The sequence below is a fragment of the Malaya genurostris genome, chromosome 3 (genome assembly GCF_030247185.1).
Source record: "Malaya genurostris strain Urasoe2022 chromosome 3, Malgen_1.1, whole genome shotgun sequence".
Taxonomy (NCBI): Eukaryota; Metazoa; Arthropoda; class Insecta; order Diptera; family Culicidae; genus Malaya; species Malaya genurostris.
Window position 1 is genome coordinate 120193615 of NC_080572.1, and position 20868 is coordinate 120214482.

The following is a 20868-nucleotide window of genomic DNA, read 5'->3' on the forward strand; positions in this document are numbered from 1 at the left end:
GCTCATATTTATAGCTTCGCGTGTTTCCAACAGCTTCGCTTTTGTATCGATTGACCAATCAGAGCGATGCTTTCCCTTTGATATATCGCTTACTCCTTCAAAACCGTCGCCTATGGCAGGGAAATCCGGTATGCCGGAGATTTTTAGCAGAAAAAATAGGGCACTGCTCGCTACTAATCAAAATTTCAATCATATCTAATTGAAAATACGTGACTTCATACATTCAAATCGAAACTTAGAAATATTTCCAATCAAATGATGAAATAATATTAATAATTGATACAAAATAGACTGAGCAGTAAGTGTTGAAAACCTGACCACATTTCTACGTGTGTTTTTTCTTGTGTTTCTGATTTGACCCCTATATAGAAAATAAAGATGTGTTCCACATCAAAAAAGCTGAATAAAACAAAAAATTTTCACCACTAGTGACGTTCAATACTTACGGGGTTCTCTACTTTGTTTATTTCCATAATTTAAATGATCTGAGTATCGGACGGCTCCGGTCGTAACATTGAGATGACTCTAAGATGAATGTCATTAATTCGAATAACAAGAGAATTATCGTTCAACAATAATGGAAAATTATTAAACCTATATTTTTAAATCGATTTCACCTGTTTTTTATATCACTAGATATATACAACCTATTTTTGTTTCGTCGTTCTCCATGCTCAGGAATTCCAGATTAACATATTCAAACATCTGCCGATATGGGAAAGTTCGCGACCAAAACACAAAATGTTGACCTTGCACCGACCTTGCTTTGCGTCTGCTTAGCGGCTTAAATTGAACTGCTAGGAGGAGATGACAGTTTAATTTGAACTGTTTTAAGCACTGACGAGCCGAAGGCGAAACGCAAAGAAAGCTGAAACAAAATGTGTGCTTTTTTGCACAAACCAAAAAACCCCTAAATGTTCAAACTCTGCGGTGACCAGTAGCCAGTCGTCATTCGTTTACGCCCGAGACATCACAAAGGATATTACACCTCGGTGTTCAAGCTTATAAAGTAATATGGCCGTCTTTTTGCAATATTTTCACAACTTCTGGTAATACATTTGAATTCATATTCAGAAACATGATGTCTTTAACGGCAGAGTCGCTGAGTTGCAATAAAACCGTGGGTCGAAATGTAAGCAAGATTTGAATGCCATACTATAACTCAGCTTCTGAATTCGTATTTCTATTGATTTTATTAACTTGTCTGCCGTTGCATTCGTTTTTAATTACGTGCAGTTCTGCCTGGCATATTAACCATTCGGAATAAAAATCGGAAAGCGAGACATGATCCTTCTATAGTTTGAGGGTTAATACATATATTGGTTTAAAAGCACCACAGAAACGGTCGATAAATGTCCAATGATTTTCAAATCTACAGTTCAACAAGAAATGAACATGATTGGGTGACTAGTCCAATTAAATGGAGATACTAACCTAGCGATAGATCTTGACCATACAAGGCAATCAATAAGGGTTTGAACTTGAGAGCTTGCAAGTATCGCAAAAGAATGTACCATTAATCTTTTTTTTTGCTGAGTTCTGAGCGAAGGATGTGACGTGAACCAATACCAAATACCAATATCAGTACCAATTCTTTTAGGACATTCAACATGTTGATTCAGTGCCAGTTCTTTTAGGACGTTCGGATGATTGTTCCGGAAATGGCGTTTAAAGTTACCAGCAAGAAAACAGTGTTTCTGCTCATAAGAGTATTGTTTAACAATATCGACGTCTCCAGCACAACGATATAATACGATTTCTCCTCCTGAACTTTTTTAATTACTTGTAAGATCTTTTCCTTCTGAGTTTTCGTCTTTTGATTCATTTTGCTCTCAATCGCAGTAAAACTCGATCACAAAATGATTGAATCATACGTTTTAACTCCCTGCGCTTAGTCAGATCGCAAAATTACAATGAACATCTGAATCAAGCAATTGCGTATTAATTAACATATGAATGCAGTGATAAATATTTTTGAGATCAGGGTGCGTTCAGATATAAACTATATTCATTTGGGGGCTCTAACTTTTTTCAGCTTGTGTATGAGTGATATGATAGGATTGAAGAGTGGTGAATGAGCGTTCATTGATACGATAAAAACAACCTTGGATCCACCTTATGACCCAAGAGATCTCAAGATACTCTGGGAAGCAATACAACTGGCCAACTCTAATAGGCGCTTAGAGGTATATGAGTTCACTAGGGGAACGTGTCACTTGAACCAATTAGTTCCGATCTGATAGACTTTAGTCAAATACATAATTAAAGGCTCCATTTTCATTGTGGGTATCATAGGATAATATATTAAACCATAATTATTACACCGAAAATTGCTCCATCAACTAGAGTGTTGTTTCGAATAACAAACGTGTTAAAAGCCTCAACTGCTGACCTTTTTGTAGACAATGGATTTCAAACATGAATTCTTCATGAAATATTTTGGTCACGAAAAACAAAATCCCTGGAGACGTCATGATGAAGTTGGAAATAAAAGAAAAACTAATTCACACATTCACGCGATCAAAGGCACGGTAACCGATTAAAGCCAGTGATGTTGCAGAGCGCTCCACATACCCATTTACTGCGGAAAAAGCAAATAATTTATAAAGAACGTGCCGACACGCAACCAATGGCATAAGGGTATTTCCGAGCACCGATCGGTAGAAAGCGAAAGTGTTAATGGGCGGAAATTCCCAAACGATGCGCACTAAAGTGGTTTCAATTTTTAATCCTGTTTGCTGACATATGCCGTTTGTAATGAGGTCTTACAAACATGAGCTGAAAGTTCAGAAATATTGTTCAGGAAAAGTGCATAGGTGAAAGCCGTCTTATTTAGATTGAGTAAAAAACGATGATGATTTACAACTACTAGAATTAAATATATGCCAAACTGCATTCACCGCCACTTCCAAATGTATGTAACTGCAATAGCCCTTCTATTTCGAAAATTTTGACAGCCAGCGTTGGATTTTTAAACGCCTGCCACCTGTCCAACTGTCGAGTTTTCCTCGGCTCATTTTTCACATGACTCCACAGAAATTGCCAATGCAAAGATTTCGGTTTTTCGAACAAAGAGAAATTTCTCTCTTGCTCGTAATTTTCCCTACGACCAACGGTTTTCTCTGAGTAAGTGTCAAGCAACATCAGTTCATAATCATATCACGTTGTTTCTCAGACCATGAGTTGAGTAAATGCATTACCCCACTAACACATCACTGGCTTGTGCATCGGATAAATATGCAGAAATGTTTACACTGCTAGAAGTAAACGAAAGTAAGGGGCGTAGTGGAAATAGATAGAATGAACTGATAAGCATACGTACGGCTTTCCACGGATATACCACCGAGGTTTTGGTAAGCTTGTCATGAAATATTACATCAGCAATAGAAAAAGGCGATAACCATGCATGGGAAAACTGAAAAGAATTCCATTAGTGAGATAATGAATAAGGTATTCATCGATATAGTTGCAATCGTCTTGACTTCTTTCAGCTGAAAATAATTAGCTGCACGGATACAAATATTTTGCCGGTACCATGATTAAAGCATCATTAAATTCATGAAACATGTCTTCTCATGATATCATACCTATTACTGATGATTTTATAAGCAAAATGATTCAGATCATGAGCAATATCTCATCTTCCACAAAAATTTCATGATTTAAATAATTTTACTTATAATATCATGAATAATAGATTTGATCCCACGAGAAGACATGTTCTTAATCATATCACGTTGTAGGTACCGGCAATGGATTTTTATCCGTGTGGTTTCACAAGCATTTGCCTTACGCTCGAGTCCCGGCCTGGAAGAATTTTTATTGTCAATAGGGTAGTTACACTAGTTTTTTACTTTGTTTTTATAGTTGATTGGATGGTCGAAAAACTATTCGATTTTCGAGGCTAATTTCGACCAGAAAAGCGTAAGACCATGGTGTGACTTTAGAAGTGAAAGTAGACGCTTTTGGAAAGCATTCCTGTCTGTTGGTCGTCCCGAATGTCACAAACGGAGTGCTTCGCCGCTCCATTTGGACATCTTCTGAGACACCAAACCTATGATGAGCAGTGAAAAACAGGTGTCCCAGAAGCTGCCGAAAGTCTCATTTCACGTACGTTTCGTCAACGTTAATGAGAAAATGCGGTATTGTCAACATCCGCTTGTAGAGCTTCCGTGCACGTGATTTTCCCTCCGTATTCTTTCGTTTATTGCGATTCGGAGCATTTTGAACTTTGTACGTGTTTTTCACGTTTTTATTTCAATTGCAGTGTTTTCGTCACATTATTTTTTTTATCAATACGTTTATTTCATAAGGCAATATTCATTAGTTTTTCTTCGCCGTAGTAATAAAAATACCTGTTCATGATCTTATAACTATTTCAGGTTTGTTTGTATCAATAAGTCACTTTAAAAGTAAGATAACTGCCTATTGGTTAAACTCATGGAAGTGGAAGGAGGCTAACATTAAAAAATTTAAAAAAAAGTAGTTGAAACTTAAATGGTCTTAATGAAATGATAAAGAAGATTCATGTAAGGAAGTTTACGACAAGCAAGAATGTCTCGAACTGGGACATTGGATGGTTTACCTTGGGTACGAAAAGAATTTATTATTATATTTACGTTTCGTCTTTGACTCATCAGTTCAGAGCAGTTCAAATTGGACTGCTTAGTGCTAAACTCGGCAGTTCAATTTGAACCGGTAAACAGACGTAAAGTTTCTGCTATTTACGAACAATTTTTGTTTTGCAACGGAGTGCAATGTCTTTTCTGACGTGCCGAACGAAAACGTGTTTTCGACTATTTCTGGCCGATGCAGGTTTGGTCATTTAGGGGTTAGCCACATTTTGTGCTAGGGCACATAACCGTTTTTATTATTTTTACGTTTCGTCTTTGACTCATCAGTGCAGAGCGGCTCAAATTGAACTGCTAAATGACCAAACCTGCATCGGCCAGGAATAGTCGAAAACACGTTTTCGTTCGGCACGTCAGAAAAGACATTGCACTCCGTTGCAAAACAAAAAGTGTTCTGTAAATAGCAGAAACTTTACGTCTGCTTAGCGGTTCAAATTGAACTGCCGAGTTTAGCACTAAGCTGTTCAATTTGAACTGCTCTGCACTGATGAGTCAAAGACGAAACGTAAAAATAAGAAAAATGGTCATGTGCCCTAGCACAAAATTTTGCTAACCCCTAAATGAGAATTTATTAGTTAGGACCTGACATCACGATACTCCACGCATGTCCAAACGACATGATCAATATCGCGGTAATCTTCGTCACAAGCACAATGCTTAGTATCGGAAAGTCCAATTCGAAGGAGATGTGCATCTAACGTGTAGTGATTGGACATGAGTCTGGACATCACACGAATGAAAACCCTATTGACATCCAGCCCCCTGAACCATGCCTTTGTTGATGTTTTAGGAATAATTATGTGCATCCACCGACCCAACTCATCTTTATCCCAAGAAACTTGACAACTGACAAGTGTTCTTTGGCGAGACGCTCTATAGTATTCGTTGAAAGCAATCGGTCGTTCATAAATTTAGTCTTCCTCAGCACCACGTTTGGTTAAAATATCGGCTCTTTCATTGCCTGGAATGGAGCAATGAGCCGGGACCCATACTATAGTAATTTGATAATTATTATTCAATATGTCGTTCAGGCACTGTTTTATTTTACCCAATGGCTTCAATTGCGCTCAGACTATCTGTGAAGAGAAAATATTGGTTTGGAGATAATGTGACGATTACACTCAAACTATATTGAACTGCTGCTAGCTCTGCTATATAAACAGATTTAGGTTCTTGAAGCCTAAATGAAACCGAAACATTATTGTTGAATATATCAAACCCAGTAGCCTCTTCAATTCGTGATCCGTCCGTGTAAAATATTTTCTCAGAGTCAATATGCCTGAACTTACTTGTAAATATTTTTGGGATTTTCATCGAGCGTACACACCCAAAAAAATGAATTTTACAGGTGACCTAATCCCTCATACGATGGAATTCATAAAGACCTAATGTGTCAAATGACGGAAAATCTTATTTGTAATGACTTAATGTTAGATGAGCTTGAATTTTACTGGATTCGACTGTAACTTGCGTTCTGCTAGCAGGTGCGACTGTATGAATTTAAATGCACCTTTTACCAGCCAAGCAGATGCATGCTTCTGTGTCTCGGTCGATTAACAGACGTACTTGCGATCCAACGATTCTCGGTTCAAGTCGCGACTGTGGCTCTCAGTATTATTTTTTTTTTATTTCAATAAATTTCATGCATGGAGTTTTAGACACAATATTAAATGTACTTCCACGTATATTTGCGTGAGCTGCAACGCTCCATTTATGTGCATCTAAAAAGATGTAAAATCACATGTGTTTGCCTTTCTCATATAGAAAGGTTATGCAAACACTTGAAAAACCGACTAGTGAAAATTGACCCGGAGGGCCAAGTGTCTTATACCATTCGACTCAGTTCATCGAGCTGAGCAATGTCTGTGTGTGTGTATGTATGTGTGTGTGTGTGTGTATGTGTCAAATAATCTCACTAGGTTTTCTCAGAGATGGCTGAACCGATTTTGACAAACTTGGATTCAAATGAAAGGTCTCGTGGTCCCATACGGAATTCCTGAATTTCATCCGGATTTGACTTCCGGTTCCGGAATTATAGGGTAAAGTGTGTTCAATATTGTACACCGTGACCTAAAATATTTTCGGATACAACAAACATTTAAATCGTAATTTAGAGTGCGTACTAGAAGAGTTTGTGTGTCATGTTAGTTGGTGGTCGGTTCTTTGGTTTGTGGAAATGTGGATGACTCACGCAATCAAAGCATTGTTTTATTCTGTATGTTATACTAGTTAATGCACAAACCATCTCTTGGTTTGTTTCAAAAATCGAAGAGATAAATTTTGAATGGAATACCACAATATTATATGTACATGAGAAAGGCATCATTACACCACTAGGTGGATTAAAACAGGTTTTTTTTAAGTGTGTAGGTGTTCCGGGACTCCATGCACTTCGCGCTGCATGGATGTGTCGAAAAATAAAGTTGAGTCAGGGACATTTAGGAGGCTGTCACGGATGGGAATATATCTTGAAGAGTCGATTTCCTGTGACATATGGTTGAAATATACTGTCATGAATCTTGTTTGAGATTGAAGCTCAACTAGCCTTTCGAAATTATTAACAACCAGGGTATTCAGTACCTCACATCTTATCAGCAGTCGCGATGAAAGCTCCCATAAACGATCTTTCAATGGAAAAGCTCCCGCCAGAACTTCAAGACTCATTGTATGTGTCGAATGCATGCAGCGTAAAGCAATTCGCAAACAACGATACTGAATTCGCTCAAGTTTGATAATATGAGAGTTTTCAGCGGAACGAAAGCAAACGCATCTATATTCCATCACTAAAAGTATCGTTGTCTGATAGAATTTTATTAGATCTTCCGGATGAGCACCCCACCAAGATCCTGTTATTGTTCGAAGTAAATATACTCTTTGTTGGCATTTCGTTATCAGTTACCTAATGTGTCCTTCCCACGTGCATTTGGAATCAAACCTACCCCAAGGTATTTTAAAGTTGAAACCTGTTGGATCATTCTTTCCATCATATGAAGCTGAAGCTTCGCGGGATCATGCTTTCTTGAAAAGACGACTAGCTCTGTTTTCTCCGCAGAGAATTCGATACCCAGATGAACAGCCCAAACGGACAATTTATCTAAGGTATCTTGCAATGGTTTTTGCAGATCAATAGCTTTGGGTCCAGTAACTGAAACCACGCCATCATCTGCCAATTGTCTTCAGGAATCAGAACAAGTTGGCTCAAATGGCACGTTCCCCTTAATATTTGGAGATTTGTGCCTTGCCATCAATTTGTTTTTAGCATCATTTTCCCGATATATAAGAGGGAAGGATTGAAAGGAAATGGTAAGGTTTGGACTAGGAGGATGGGAAAAATTGACGACACAAAAACACATAAAAGCAGAAGTAAATTATGCACCCCTAAGGGATGCTGAACAATCTGCTGAGGATCACATTTAGTGGAAGCAGAAGTAAATTCTGAACCTCCACGAGGTCCCGAACAGTCTGCTGTAAAACCTATTTAGGTTTGTTACTATGTGCGTACTTTCTGATGAACGATGCACAGTAAATAAAACCTAAAATTCCCGAGAGGATTTCGAGATATTACAAAAGCGACACCATTCTGCACTCCCGGAACAATGCAGAACGATTCGCAGTATGTACGAGCAGAAGTAAATTCGGTACCCCATAAAGGATGCCAAACAATCTGCTAAACCCTATTTAAGGTGAATACAGAAGGGATTCATTCACTCCAGGAAGAACGATGAACCCTTCTGACTATAGCTCCTTACCACATTGGGTGAGAAACGAGAGAATATCCTTCAATTTTAGCTCCGCATACACAGACTCAACCATGTATGGAGAACCAAAAACCCGGATACGTAGCGGCGTCAATGCGGGACAGTTACATATCAGATGATATGAAGTACCATAATCGCATTCACACAAATCACACGAATAATACTCAGCACGTTGAATAGTAGCCATGTGATAATTGAGTTTGCAATGTCCGGTCAGAGCTCTGACCAAGATCTGCAATGATGCTTGGAAACATGCAGTAGACACTTTGACATTTTTATATTTGAATCTTTGCAAGCTGCGCCAGTAGCTGGAATGTTTGGATGCAGCCCAAGAACGAATCTTGTGCTTTATCCAATTAGTTGAAAGTGATAAAGCTGGTTCAGGACCGACGAAATCATTCGTTGCACCAGCTCTAGCCAACTCATAAGCCCATTTGCAATACTGAGGTCTTCAATTTAAGTTCGACATGCGATCACCAGATTCGACCGTGAATCATTTGAACTGAGTGCTTTTAAGGCTGCATGACTGTCGAAACAAAAATAAATTCGTTTACCACAGATCCTCTGCTGAAGTGCCGATTGTACTCCACACAGAATCGCGTAGATTTCTGGTTGGGACACAGTACAGTATCTACCAAGTGAATGAGACTGCTCCAGCCTCATTTCACGACAGTAGACACCAGCACGACCATTCAACCGAGAACCGTCCGTATAACAAACTATGTGTTCATCAAGTTGTCGTTCCAGACAACCAGACAACCATTCCTCACGAAGAGGATAGCTCACATTGAATGTTATGAAAGGAAAACTGCATGTGAGAGTTAAGTCACTAGGAGCGAGTAAATACTCATCCCACGTAACCATTTGAGACCACAAACGAGTGTGGGGCTAGTAGAATAATCTAAAGGGTTACTGTTCCAAAGCCCTGTAACTATAAGACGGTATGCACAAGATAATGCTTCTTGTTTTAGGAACACATGTAGTGGTTTAATGCATAGTAGCGCCTCTAGAGCAGCAGTAGGAGTTGTGAATGCTCCTGTCATCGCCATTAGGACCATCCTTTGGAGATGATTTAGCTTTGACTGAACTGTCGCGACTTCTCCTTTCTGCCACCATACAAGACATCCATACGCTAAAATTGGTCTAACAATAGTTGTGTAGATCCAATGAATGTATCTGGGTTTGGGTCCCCATGATTTTCCAAAAGCTCGTCTGCATTGACCGAAAGCCATGCAAGCTCTTTTAATCCTGAAGTCAACGTAAGCAGACCAATTCAGTTTTGAATCAAGAATAACCCCGACGTATTTAACTTGATCGACCACAGTAACCTCTGAACCGAAGAACTGTAACGGACTAGCTCCTGTGATTATCCTACGATGAGTGAAAAGCACCATTGATGTTTTGCCCGGATTTACAGATAATCCAACCTGAAAACATCATTGTTCAACAGATCGCAGGGCTTGCTGCATTAAATCAAAGATAGTGTTAATGCTTATACCGGTCATCAATATATGATAATCGTCGGCAAAACCATAAGTCGGAAATCCAAGGTTATTAAGTTTCCTTAACAAACCATCAGCGACTAGGTTCCATGAAAGTGGGGATAGTACACCACCTTGAGGATACCCACAGACACTCAGCTTTCTAATCTCTGCTTGTCGAAGCGATGAACAAAGAAGTCGATTGCTAAGCATTGCGTGTATCCAATTTGTGATACTTGAAGGTATGCCATGACCACGGGCTGCTTCCAGAATTGAATTGAAAGACACGTTATCAAAGACACCTTCAATATCTAGATAAACTCCCAAGCAAGATTTCTTTTTCAATGTTGTACACAACATCATGTAACAGGGTTGTAGTGGACTTTCCACGCTGGTAAGCATGTTGCATTCCATGTAGCGGATGCACGCTCAAACTAACATTCCTGATATAGTGATCGACTATGCGTTCCACTGTTTTAGGAAGAAATGAGCTAAGACTGATAGGCTTCCTCATAAGTGTCGCGACCGCCTTTGGGAATAAATTTGACAATTATTTCCTGCCAAGCTCTTGGAATATATCCTGTCGCAGGACCAAAAGTAAGTATTTTCTTCAAAACATGTTTGAAATGTTCATACCCTTTCTGCAGTAACACTGGGAAAACTCGATCCATTCCAGGAGACTTGTACGGGGCAAAACTCTCAACTGCCCATTTGACCGATTCAATTGTCACAACACTTCGAGCAAGGGCCCAAGAATCGTAACTACCCGTACATCACTTTCATCAGACAAGTGCTCACCATCTTAAGTTCTCAAGAAACTGACATTAAAGTCCTTAGACTTCGAAAGTAACTTATTTAATATGCTAGTCTCGTTGAGACTACAGACATTTGTGCAAAAGCTTTTCCAATTATTTCGCTCAGACGATCGAAGAGCATTTTTGTAAGCCCTTCGAGCCGACACGAATGCCTCCGACCCATCTCTGCGTCGGTGGTTCCAAGCTCTTCTGCATAGTTTCCTTAGTCTAGCAAGTTCAGCATTCCACCAAGGAGTTCCTCTAGTAGCTCGCACAATCCGAAGAGGACAAGCCTCTTCATATGCTGCAACTATGAGAGAATTTGTCTCGTCGACAACATTTTTCAAATCAATTTGGGGTTTCAACTGTTGGTTGGTATCCGTAAAATCTAGTCGCCAAGCCCTCTTCATAGAGGTTCCAGTTTGTAGATTTGGGGTTACGATATGTGATAATATCAAATTTAACGTTTGAATGACCAAAGAAGATGTACTTATGATCAGACAACGAAGGTTCGAGCTCATCGGAGACGAGCCAATTCACCAGCTCATGCGCAATTCTATCAGAGCAGAGAGTTACGTCTAAAACCTCCTCTATTCCAGATCTCGCAAAAGTCGGACGGTTTCCTGCATTGACTATGTGCAGGTTTGTACTGCTCACAAATTCCATCATATCAGAGCCTCTCAAATTTATATCTGTGCTGCCCCAAATGATATGGTGAGCATTGATGTCACTGCCGATTACAAGCGGTAAATCACTTTTGCAGCAGTATGATACAACCTTTTTGAAGTCATCGCTTGGCGAAGGTTGGTCATGCGGCAAATATGCCGAACAATAGACATATTTTCTGTCTATGCCATTAATAGTCATACCAACTGTGACAGCACAAATATCCCGAGTTGTGAGCTCCGATATTAGAGAAACATCTAGAGCACTATTTGCAAGTATGCATGCTCGAGGCATTTCACGTGGCTTAGTCATCTCGTTCTTGTTGAAGGCAAAAAAGACTTTAACAATTTTCCAACGTAGAAGTTTCCCTTTTGGAAATATGGTTCTTGAACCAAAGCTATAGAAGCTTTACCTTCTTGCAGAAGTCTGGATAGATTTATAGTTGCTGTACGTTTATGCTGGAGATTGATTTGTGCCACTCTAACCATTATAAATTAGAGTAACGAACATTCAACCTCCAGCACCAACCGTACAACAACTACAAGAAACCAAATATATTGGCTTATAATCGCCTATAGCGAACCATGTAAGGATTTTTTGAAATGTTTTAATCATTTAAATCCCACGAGTTGCGGAGAGAGAATTTGTCCACTGTCCAACATTTCTTGAAAACCCTTACTCGTATTGTAGGGGGTTTCAGGGAATGAATATCAATAAACCGAAAGTCGCCATCTTGGTTTTTGAAACGACCCCAAACATCATTGTCGTGCACCTACTCTTTACATCCGTTCCAGAAATAACCATATAATTGACGATTCCCACATTATTTACACAAAACTTTTTTTACGAAATAAATTCCAAATAACGTAAAATATTTTTCACGAACTTCCTCGATTTACGAACCCCCGTTTAGTTTGTAAATGGAGTGTGTAGTCTATTGTACCTGAATTTTTTCAAAGTGCAAAATGATTGTGAACTGAAAAAAAATCAATATTTCTGTAGGCGAAAATAAATTTGAACAGCATTAATTATCAATTGGAACTCTCTCTCTCTCTCTCTCTCTCTCTCTCTCTCTCTCTCTCTCTCTCTCTCTCTCTATCTGATGTCGATATCAAGACAAAGGGTCCGTTATGAATAAAACGCGACAAGCTCGAGTATCGGTGGTAAATGCTCCCCTTTTTGGTTTTTGAGTCTTTTTAACTGTTCTGGAATTAGTTTCGACCGCATTAGTGAACTTTCCTTTCTACCTTTTCCTCCACCACGCGCTTACACTTGGTTTTATTTTTTACTGCTCCAATGCTGCTTTTATTAGAGAATTGTTAAAATTTTGGATGAATTCGGGATTCACGACCTTGACGCTCCTCCGATTTCTATCGACAATTTCCAACTTTTATTGATTCTAATCTGTTATTTTTATTTGTCAATGATTTTAATTTATTTCCATTACTTATTTCTCATGTATATTTTTCCATATGATCACCAATATAAACTTACAATTAAATTCCGTCCAAAAAGAGGATAACATTTCACGAATATCCAAGTGCACTTTACTCTAAGCCAAAATTACAACTCGGCCAACCAACCCCGCTCGAAACTCGGCCAACCTACCCCAATGAATGTTTTCGAGAACAATCACGATTAACAAAAATAAAAGTAAGGTTATACTGAAAACCAATATGCCATTTTGTAAAGTTTTGAATACCCTTTCCAATGGTATCATGTTTTTGTAAATCAAATATAAATTATAATACGTTACACGTATTACTTTACAAAAACAGAAATTTACTCACCAGTGCCGAAAAAAGAAAAAACGTGCTCCTGCACAAACGACAACACAGAAACACCTAAAATTACGTCGGTACATGGGTGACCTAATGCTTCACCAAAATCATTATAGATGTCGCCACTGCGCACAATAGCCTTTTCAGAAAAGCTCAACTAGCCCCGGTCTCCCCTATGTTTTATTTCTACGAGCCATTATTTGATGAGAGGCATTGATTTAAAAAAAACTTGTTTTAACCCACCTAGTGGTGTAATGATGCCTTTCTCATATTACTTATATTTTCAAAAATATCACCAGAAGATTTTGGAAAGAAATTTTTTTTCAAACTTGAATAAAATATGAAAACTTTCTTTGGGTATAAGCTAACATAACATTTTCAAATTCTAAACAGTTATGTGAAGTTGATAAAATTTTTTATTTGTTTTGCATCGTCGCACTAAATGATTAAACACTCTTTACCCTATGGTTCTGGAACCGGAAATCGGACCCGGATGAAAATAAACAGCAACCTATGAGACTGTAGGAACTTTTATTTGAGTCTGTTTGTGGAAATCGATCAAATCTCTAATCGATCTAAGAAAACTACAAGGATCAGCCACATGGGGTTGTTCGAGCCATTGATGAGGAACAAGACAACCAAAATTTCTAACGATCTACTATCAAAAAGTTCAATCAATCCGAACCATTACCGAACATCATTTGTCTTGATTTAAATTTGTTTTATAATGGACGAAATTACACCATTATCCAAAATGCATGCAATTATATCTTTGTACATACTTGAGATTTCAATAATTAAGCTTTTCTTCGCCATGCTTGTGTTCAAGTTTTTTATGCAAGCAGTTTTTTAGCGTTAAGTTTCTCTACCATTCTGCGATTTCGGTTGAAGCGATAAACTATTTCTCATTATCAATCGAGTTCATCTAATATAAATTAGAAATTAATCTTAAGCACTTAAAAGTTATCCAGGGGTAGTTGTCAATTTCTCATGGGGAAACGACATAACATGCAATTACGAGCTTGCATGACACAAGATCAGAGCATACCAATTAAGGGCTGACGCAAGTGTGTTTTAGGGCGTTTTAAAGGGCTATTTTCACGCATCAAATCTGATTTTCTCAGAAACGGTGACGAATATCAAAAAACCCAACTGCCAATATCTTAGAAAATTAGTTCAGATTATTCAGTGAAAATCTCAGAATGATTCATTGTCATTAGCGGTCAGGAAAGTCTTTTTTCTGAAGGAAGAATTGCATAGCTGAAAACGGCAACATTCAACTTGTTCATTGAATATCTCGCCTTCAAAAGCATGGATCAAAAATCTATCCTGACAATGTCTAGATAATTTAGTTTAGATGCGATTAGTGCATAAAAACATATATGTTGTCGCGATAAAAATTAACTGAATGTTATTTTTGTAATAGTAAGTCCATTTCTATGGCGGCACCATTTTTTCTGCTCTTGTATCCTGGTAACGTAACGAAACATGAGAGAGAAATAAAATTGGCTCAGCAAGGCTGCCAAACAAGCGGTAGCTTTATTGGATTTTATGTGATGTAGTTAAACTTGTAACCGAAAATATCAAAACTTTCTTGGCCACCCGGCCACATCGAGAGTTTTTTTACACATTTACGAGAGAGCATGGAGAGAAATGTAATACGTACAGCGAGCCACACGGTTTTACGCTAACAACTGGCCTCAGCCCTTAAAGTTTCAAATCGTTTTATGGCACGTTTTTGTCTTGCTGTCTGGCAACAACCTACCTCTAGCATGCTACGACTAGAACTGAAACGCTAGCTTTAATTTCGCTTCTATTTATAGATTCGCGTGCTTCCAACAGCTTCGCTTTTGCATCGATTGACCAATCAGAGCAAAGGTCTCTCTTCGATACATCGCTTACTCCTTCAAAACCGTCGTCTATGGCAGGGAAATCCGGTATGCCGGAGATTTTTAGCAGACAAAATAAACACTGCTCGCTACTAATCAAAATTTCAATCATATATAAATGAAAATACGTGGGTTGATACATTCAAATCGAAACGTAGAAATATTTCCTATCAAATGATGAAATAATATTAATAATTGATACAAAGTAGACTGAGCTGTAAGTGTTTAAAACCTGACCACATTTCTACGTGTAGTTTTTCTTGGGTTTCTGATTTGCACCACTATATAGAAAATAAAGATGTGTTCCACATCAAAATAGAGTGAGCCTCGTATTCAACTTTTTGACAACTACTTCTGTTTCTTTTGAAACCAGGAACTTGGAACCAGGAACTTGGAACCAGTATAGCCAAAGTCGGTTCGTTGAGTAAGTAACTAATATGGCCTAGAAGAATTTTACCCTTCGTCGCTGTAAATGACGGTGTGAAATTCAATAGCAATACAGGACTACGAGATTTTTTTTATGAGTGACATTATTTGACACATACTCACACACAGACACATACATTGCTCAGCTCGATGAACTGTGACGAATTATATAGAACATATTGTATAAACTTTCTATATGAGAAAGCCAATAAGTTCACTTTTATTGAAAAGCATCGTTATCATGATCTTGTAATAACACTAACAAGTAGGTACAAATTGAATAAAAGGATTAGAAATTCACATATTTTTCACTTGAAAAATATAAATTTTAATGTGAAAACCCTGCACGCTATACGAAATTGAACAAAGCACTCTGTGAATGGAGCAAAGCCGCACGTACCGTCGTGTACCAGTTTTGCATCGTCATTTTTTTTCCATTACAGAGGTTTTAACATTGTTGTCATTCACCTCTTCGGGCCAGAAAAGTTTTCTGACCCTATGCGCGCGGGGTTGGGAATCGAACTCAGGTGGGCAACGTGAAAAGCATCGACTTACCCATAACGCTATACCCGTCCCTCTGCATTGTCATTTTGAATTTGAATGTTATGACACTCCTCGCCCTATTACTTCGGAACCGGAAGTCGGATCAGGATGAAATTGCACAGTATGTTTAAAGACAATGAGAGCTTTAATTTGAATAATGAATTGTGAAAAACGGCTTAACCGTTGCTGAGAAATCGACGGGAGTTTCGTTTTTAGAGATTTTCGCCACTATTATCGGTGCTTTCGGAAGCGGAAACCGGGGACTAGTAGTTTCAAAGTAGTTTTATAAATTCACTAACTAATAAGATCCGTCAACTAGATTAATTTAGCAGTAAGTTTTATAAAAATGTGCACCTCGTTTCACCATCGCTAGTGAAAAAATACTCATGAAATTGAAAATTTTCACTATTCTCACTGTAATACCGGAACCGAAAGTCGGATCTGGATCAACTTTTCGGGGACTTTTTAAAGAGGTTCAAGACCTTTTATTTTCTTCTTAGTTTGTGAAAATTGGTCACGAAATTTCCGAGAAAATTGTTTGCATATTTTTCATAAATTTTTACATATTTCCTTGTCATTCCGGAACCGGAAGTCGAATGCAAATGAAACTCAGGAAAATTGAATAAGGTCATAAAATCTTTCATTTGAATCTAAATTTGTGAAAATCGGTTCAGCCATCTTTGAGAAACGTGTGTGACTATTTTTTCCTTTTTTTTGTGCATATCACCCTGTAATTCAAGAATCGGAAGTCCATATGAAACTCAGGAACTTTGTATGAGACCTCAAGACCTCTCATTTGATTCCAAGTTTGTGAAAATCGGTTCAGCCAACTCTGAGAAAATTCAGTGACATTATTTGTCACACACATACATACATACACACACACAGACATTTTGTGATCTCGACGAACTGAGTCGAATGGTATATGACACTCGTCGGTTTTCACAGTGATTGCATAACCTTTCTATATGAGAAAGGCAAAAACATGGAAATACATGGAACTTTGAATCCATCACTACAACCCTGACTAATTTCTTCTTTAAGTAGACACTTTCGCCCACACACACACCATCAAACCGAAGCGGATTGCTTTTCATTTGAAATTACGATACATTCTGGTACGGTGGGTGCGTGCATTTGTTTTCGAAATGTTCGTGGTTGATATTAGCTAGCTAGCTCATCCTACGTGATTTTTTAACATTGTTTCGTATTATGACGGAAGCATCGTTTGTAGTGAAGAATTGCCCGAACATAGAGAATCGGAATAGTGCGTTTCTATTTATTTCATTAATCCTCACTGTACCCACGGAAACCTTTTCTGAGTTAGTTTACATGCAGCAAGAATATCGATGCTTATGCGTGTGTATGAACATTGTAGTCAGAAGAAGAGACGAAGAGAGCAGCTCAGTATACGCACACACTTCCGTGACATCCGTGGGGCTGAGCAGAGAGAAATTTTCCGCTCCGACAAGTGAATTTCCTCTCCACGGAAAAGCAAATCAGTGAAATTTGGAAAACCCATCTAATCGCCCAACTCCGTGCTGAGCGTTCAGTCTGTTTTTAGCTTTCGATGAACCGTGTGTTGGCCTCCTCCGCAGATGGCCAGATTAGAAAAATTGAACTTCAAATATAGTGTAATAATAAATCGTTTCTCTTGTGCACATTTTCGGAGGCGGAAATGAGCTACGCATGTAAAAATGTACAAAAAATAAGTGTTGTTCGTTACTGCCTAGCAAGTTCAATCACTTCGGCCTAATGTGCACGTGATTAGATTGATAACTAAAAATCCCTTTATTAAACTCATTCGGTGTATTTTTTCCGCGTATTGTTCTCGGTTCAGAAAGAAAAAAAAGTGATTCGAAATACACAACGCGAATCCAGGGAAGGATGAGAATGCATCACCTTCAAACAAAAAAAACAGCCGTTTGACATTCAGCGTCTAATTCGTACAAGCAAATTGTAGATAACTCTGTAGGTGGGTTGCAATTGGCAGCAAGTGGAAATTTTCATCCAGCCGTCACAATATGTTCAAAAATATCTCCTATCTAAGCGGGGAGATGAAAGCAGACACCGCCAAATAGACGGTGTGTTGTTGAATTCTTGTCTCTGGCAAAAGAGGAGGATTCTCAGGCGTTCGAAAGCAACCGGAGTTGCGAAAATTACACCCTACACTGCCATCTCGAGCAAAATAACATTTTGGTGAATTCTGGAACGTTGTCAAGAGTGTGCACTGAATTCCGTGGAAAGCGCCCGATAGAGATGTGTTTCTGTAGGAATAGGAAAATTTTACGATCATCGATTGACGATGATGGACTAGTCTCAAGTACTGTGAACAGTGCATTCTGGCCTAAACTGCCACTAAAGTTCCAATAATTATTTCGAAATAGCTTTGTAATTTATTAGCTGCTGCCAAGTACATCAAAGCTAATACGACGGATAAAGCTGTTTCGATCCAGCAGGTGACATCTATTTTTGTGCAGTACCTACAGCTGAGATTAACGAGTGCATTCGGTGCATTTTTTCTTCCCTTGCGTGAAGTGCAGAAATCATCCATCCGAGTGAGCGATAGAGGCAACTGGGAAAAGTACCCACAAGGAAAGTGTGTGAAATGTTTTCTCTGCCGGTTGAGCAGAAGAGAGAAAATAATAGTCTCCCAGTAAGAGCGGGAGAAATTTGATGAAAAACTGTACTGTGAATGCCATTGGTTCGCAGATCCAGTAGTAAAATCAACTTGATGTTTACTTGTAATTGATAGTGTTCTTAATTGAATACAAAAAAAGTATCTAGAAAGCAAATCACTCAAGGTGTAATTGAATCGCAAAGTAAGTGTACAAAACTATGAAGCAGTAAAAGCTTAGCTTCACGAAAAAGTGTTTTTCCTTTGCTGTCGTGATAAAATTATCACGAAAAATACATAAATAAAGTGCTCATTCTCCTGACATGACATGGATGTGTGTTTCAAGTTCAGTGGTACAGAATAAGCAGTCGACAAAACACAACCGCCCATTGACTACCCAAACGGGGATAAGAAAAAAATAATTGTTCCTTGTGTTTGTTATCGTTCAAATGAAAGTCAAATGTGCTCCGAGTGAGAAAGGCCTGTCAAACCAACTGTAACAGTACTTCGAAAGGAATTTATGATAATAACTTTGGTAAATTCTGGTACTAAACTCAACCTTGATATAAAGCCTTAAACTAATTGCTTTTGTCCCTTTGCTTTGGGTTCTTACAACACACATTCCTTCCGCTTCTCGGCTAGTGATTCCAACCAAAACCCAAAACGCCGGGAAATTCTTTCGGCTCGTCACAATTTCGGCACTATAGACAACACCAACAGAATGTGTTTTGATGGCAGCGAGCTGCAAGAATTTCTCCTGATCTGAATGTAGCGCAGAAGAAAAAAAAATTGTTGATGTTTTTGCTTTTCACACCCTCTATTTATATCTGTGTTATTGGCTTGTTTATGTTGTTATGATTTCGCCAAAATATCCTTGAAAGAGGCAGGTTCGAAACTGGCCGGCCTAGAAAATACGGTCAAATCCATTTAAACTCATTTATGGCGGACAACTGAAATGCTGCGATGGAGTAGTTGAGTGGAGCAATTTATGCACGTTTGGCACTGTCGGTTAAGCAGAATCGTGGACTGTCTGATTATTTGTTGAGGTGAATCGTGCAAATTAAAAAAAAAAATTGCGTCGTTGTGACATATTTTACTAGCAAAAAAAATATAATCTGCTCGCTTCACAAACAGTATAGATAACTTCAAAAAGTGTTTCTTTTTGTAAATAGCATTCACTTTACATCTGCTTAGCGGTTTATGTTGTACTGCTAGGTAACATAACAGTTCAATATAAACTGATATGCACTGACGAGTCTAAGACGAAACGTAAAGAAATACGGTGATGTGCACAGAGCCGGTGAAACATATTAAGCCCAGGTGGGTAATTATTCGTACCGGGGAGAACGATCCACTATTTTGAAGTATTATTTAGTCGATTTTTAAATAATATATTGTGTCGATATAACTTTGCATGAGACGCGTAAATTCGAAGCTTGAAGCGTTTTCGATATTTTGTTGTAAAATAAAATTGCGCATTTAAGGGTTAAATGCAATATCAACTTACAAAATTTCTACCAATATTTGTTTGGAAAATTAAGTCAGCAGTCTTTTAGGTGCCGTATAAATTTATTTGTGTTTGCAAATTTTCGAAATTATTTCATTGCGAATTTTGATTATCCTGATCGTTTAGTTGGTTGGGGTTTATGGTGAAAGATGTCTCGCATGAATCGAAAGCAATGTCTTGACATTACATTCCTTCTATGAAATTTGGACTTTCTGTTTCAACAGACTTAGCCGCCGATTCTTAGCATACAGAATCATTTTCTGGCTAGTACTACGATCCTACTGACACTATGAATCATTCCACGTCGGGGCTCGAACATATGACAACTGGCTTATACGACCAGCGCCGTATGCATTGAACCACAAACCCGGGCGAATCGAACGGTGCACAAAACAAATCCAGCCGCTGATGTGCATAGCACATTGTTAAAAAAGTCCCGGGACCGACTGAGATGACGTTTGTAATGTTAAACTATCATCATCGTTCAGAAGACAAAGGTCAAATTTTCACGTCAATCGCACCACAAACACTAAACTTACCGACAAATAAGTGACGTTACTTTTTGATTTACGAAAACTTAAAAATAACGAATTCCGTTTATTGATAAAACATTGCTTCCTATAAGGAAAAACCGGGCAAGTCCGGCAATGGTTTAAGAAGTGTTACCCGCATTCAGATTAAAAAAAAATTTGTGGTATTCTGATTTTAACGTAACCAAATTAAGCAGTCAGTTTTGATAATCAATTAAGCAGGCAGTTTTGATAATCAATTAAGC

General features: G+C 38.3%; 1 protein-coding gene across 24 annotated transcripts in view; it reads left to right on the forward strand.

The window, feature by feature from the left end:
- LOC131434942 (small conductance calcium-activated potassium channel protein) overlaps positions 1–20868 on the forward strand; it is an 880455-nt gene that overhangs the window by 358854 nt on the left and 500733 nt on the right. For 5 of the 24 annotated variants that reach the window (XM_058602261.1, XM_058602262.1, XM_058602268.1 and 2 more), the window contains exon 1: positions 16462–19131. The exons of 9 other annotated variants lie outside the window; for them this stretch is intronic. Coding sequence is in view for 1 of the 15 variants with exons in the window: in XM_058602273.1 (XP_058458256.1) it covers positions 19107–19121 (15 nt within the window). In the remaining 14 variants the exon portion in view is untranslated. Of the gene's footprint in view, positions 1–16459; positions 19132–20868 lie in introns of those variants that run through there. 10 more of the 24 variants (XM_058602264.1, XM_058602260.1, XM_058602269.1 and 7 more) reach the window with 6 other exon arrangements.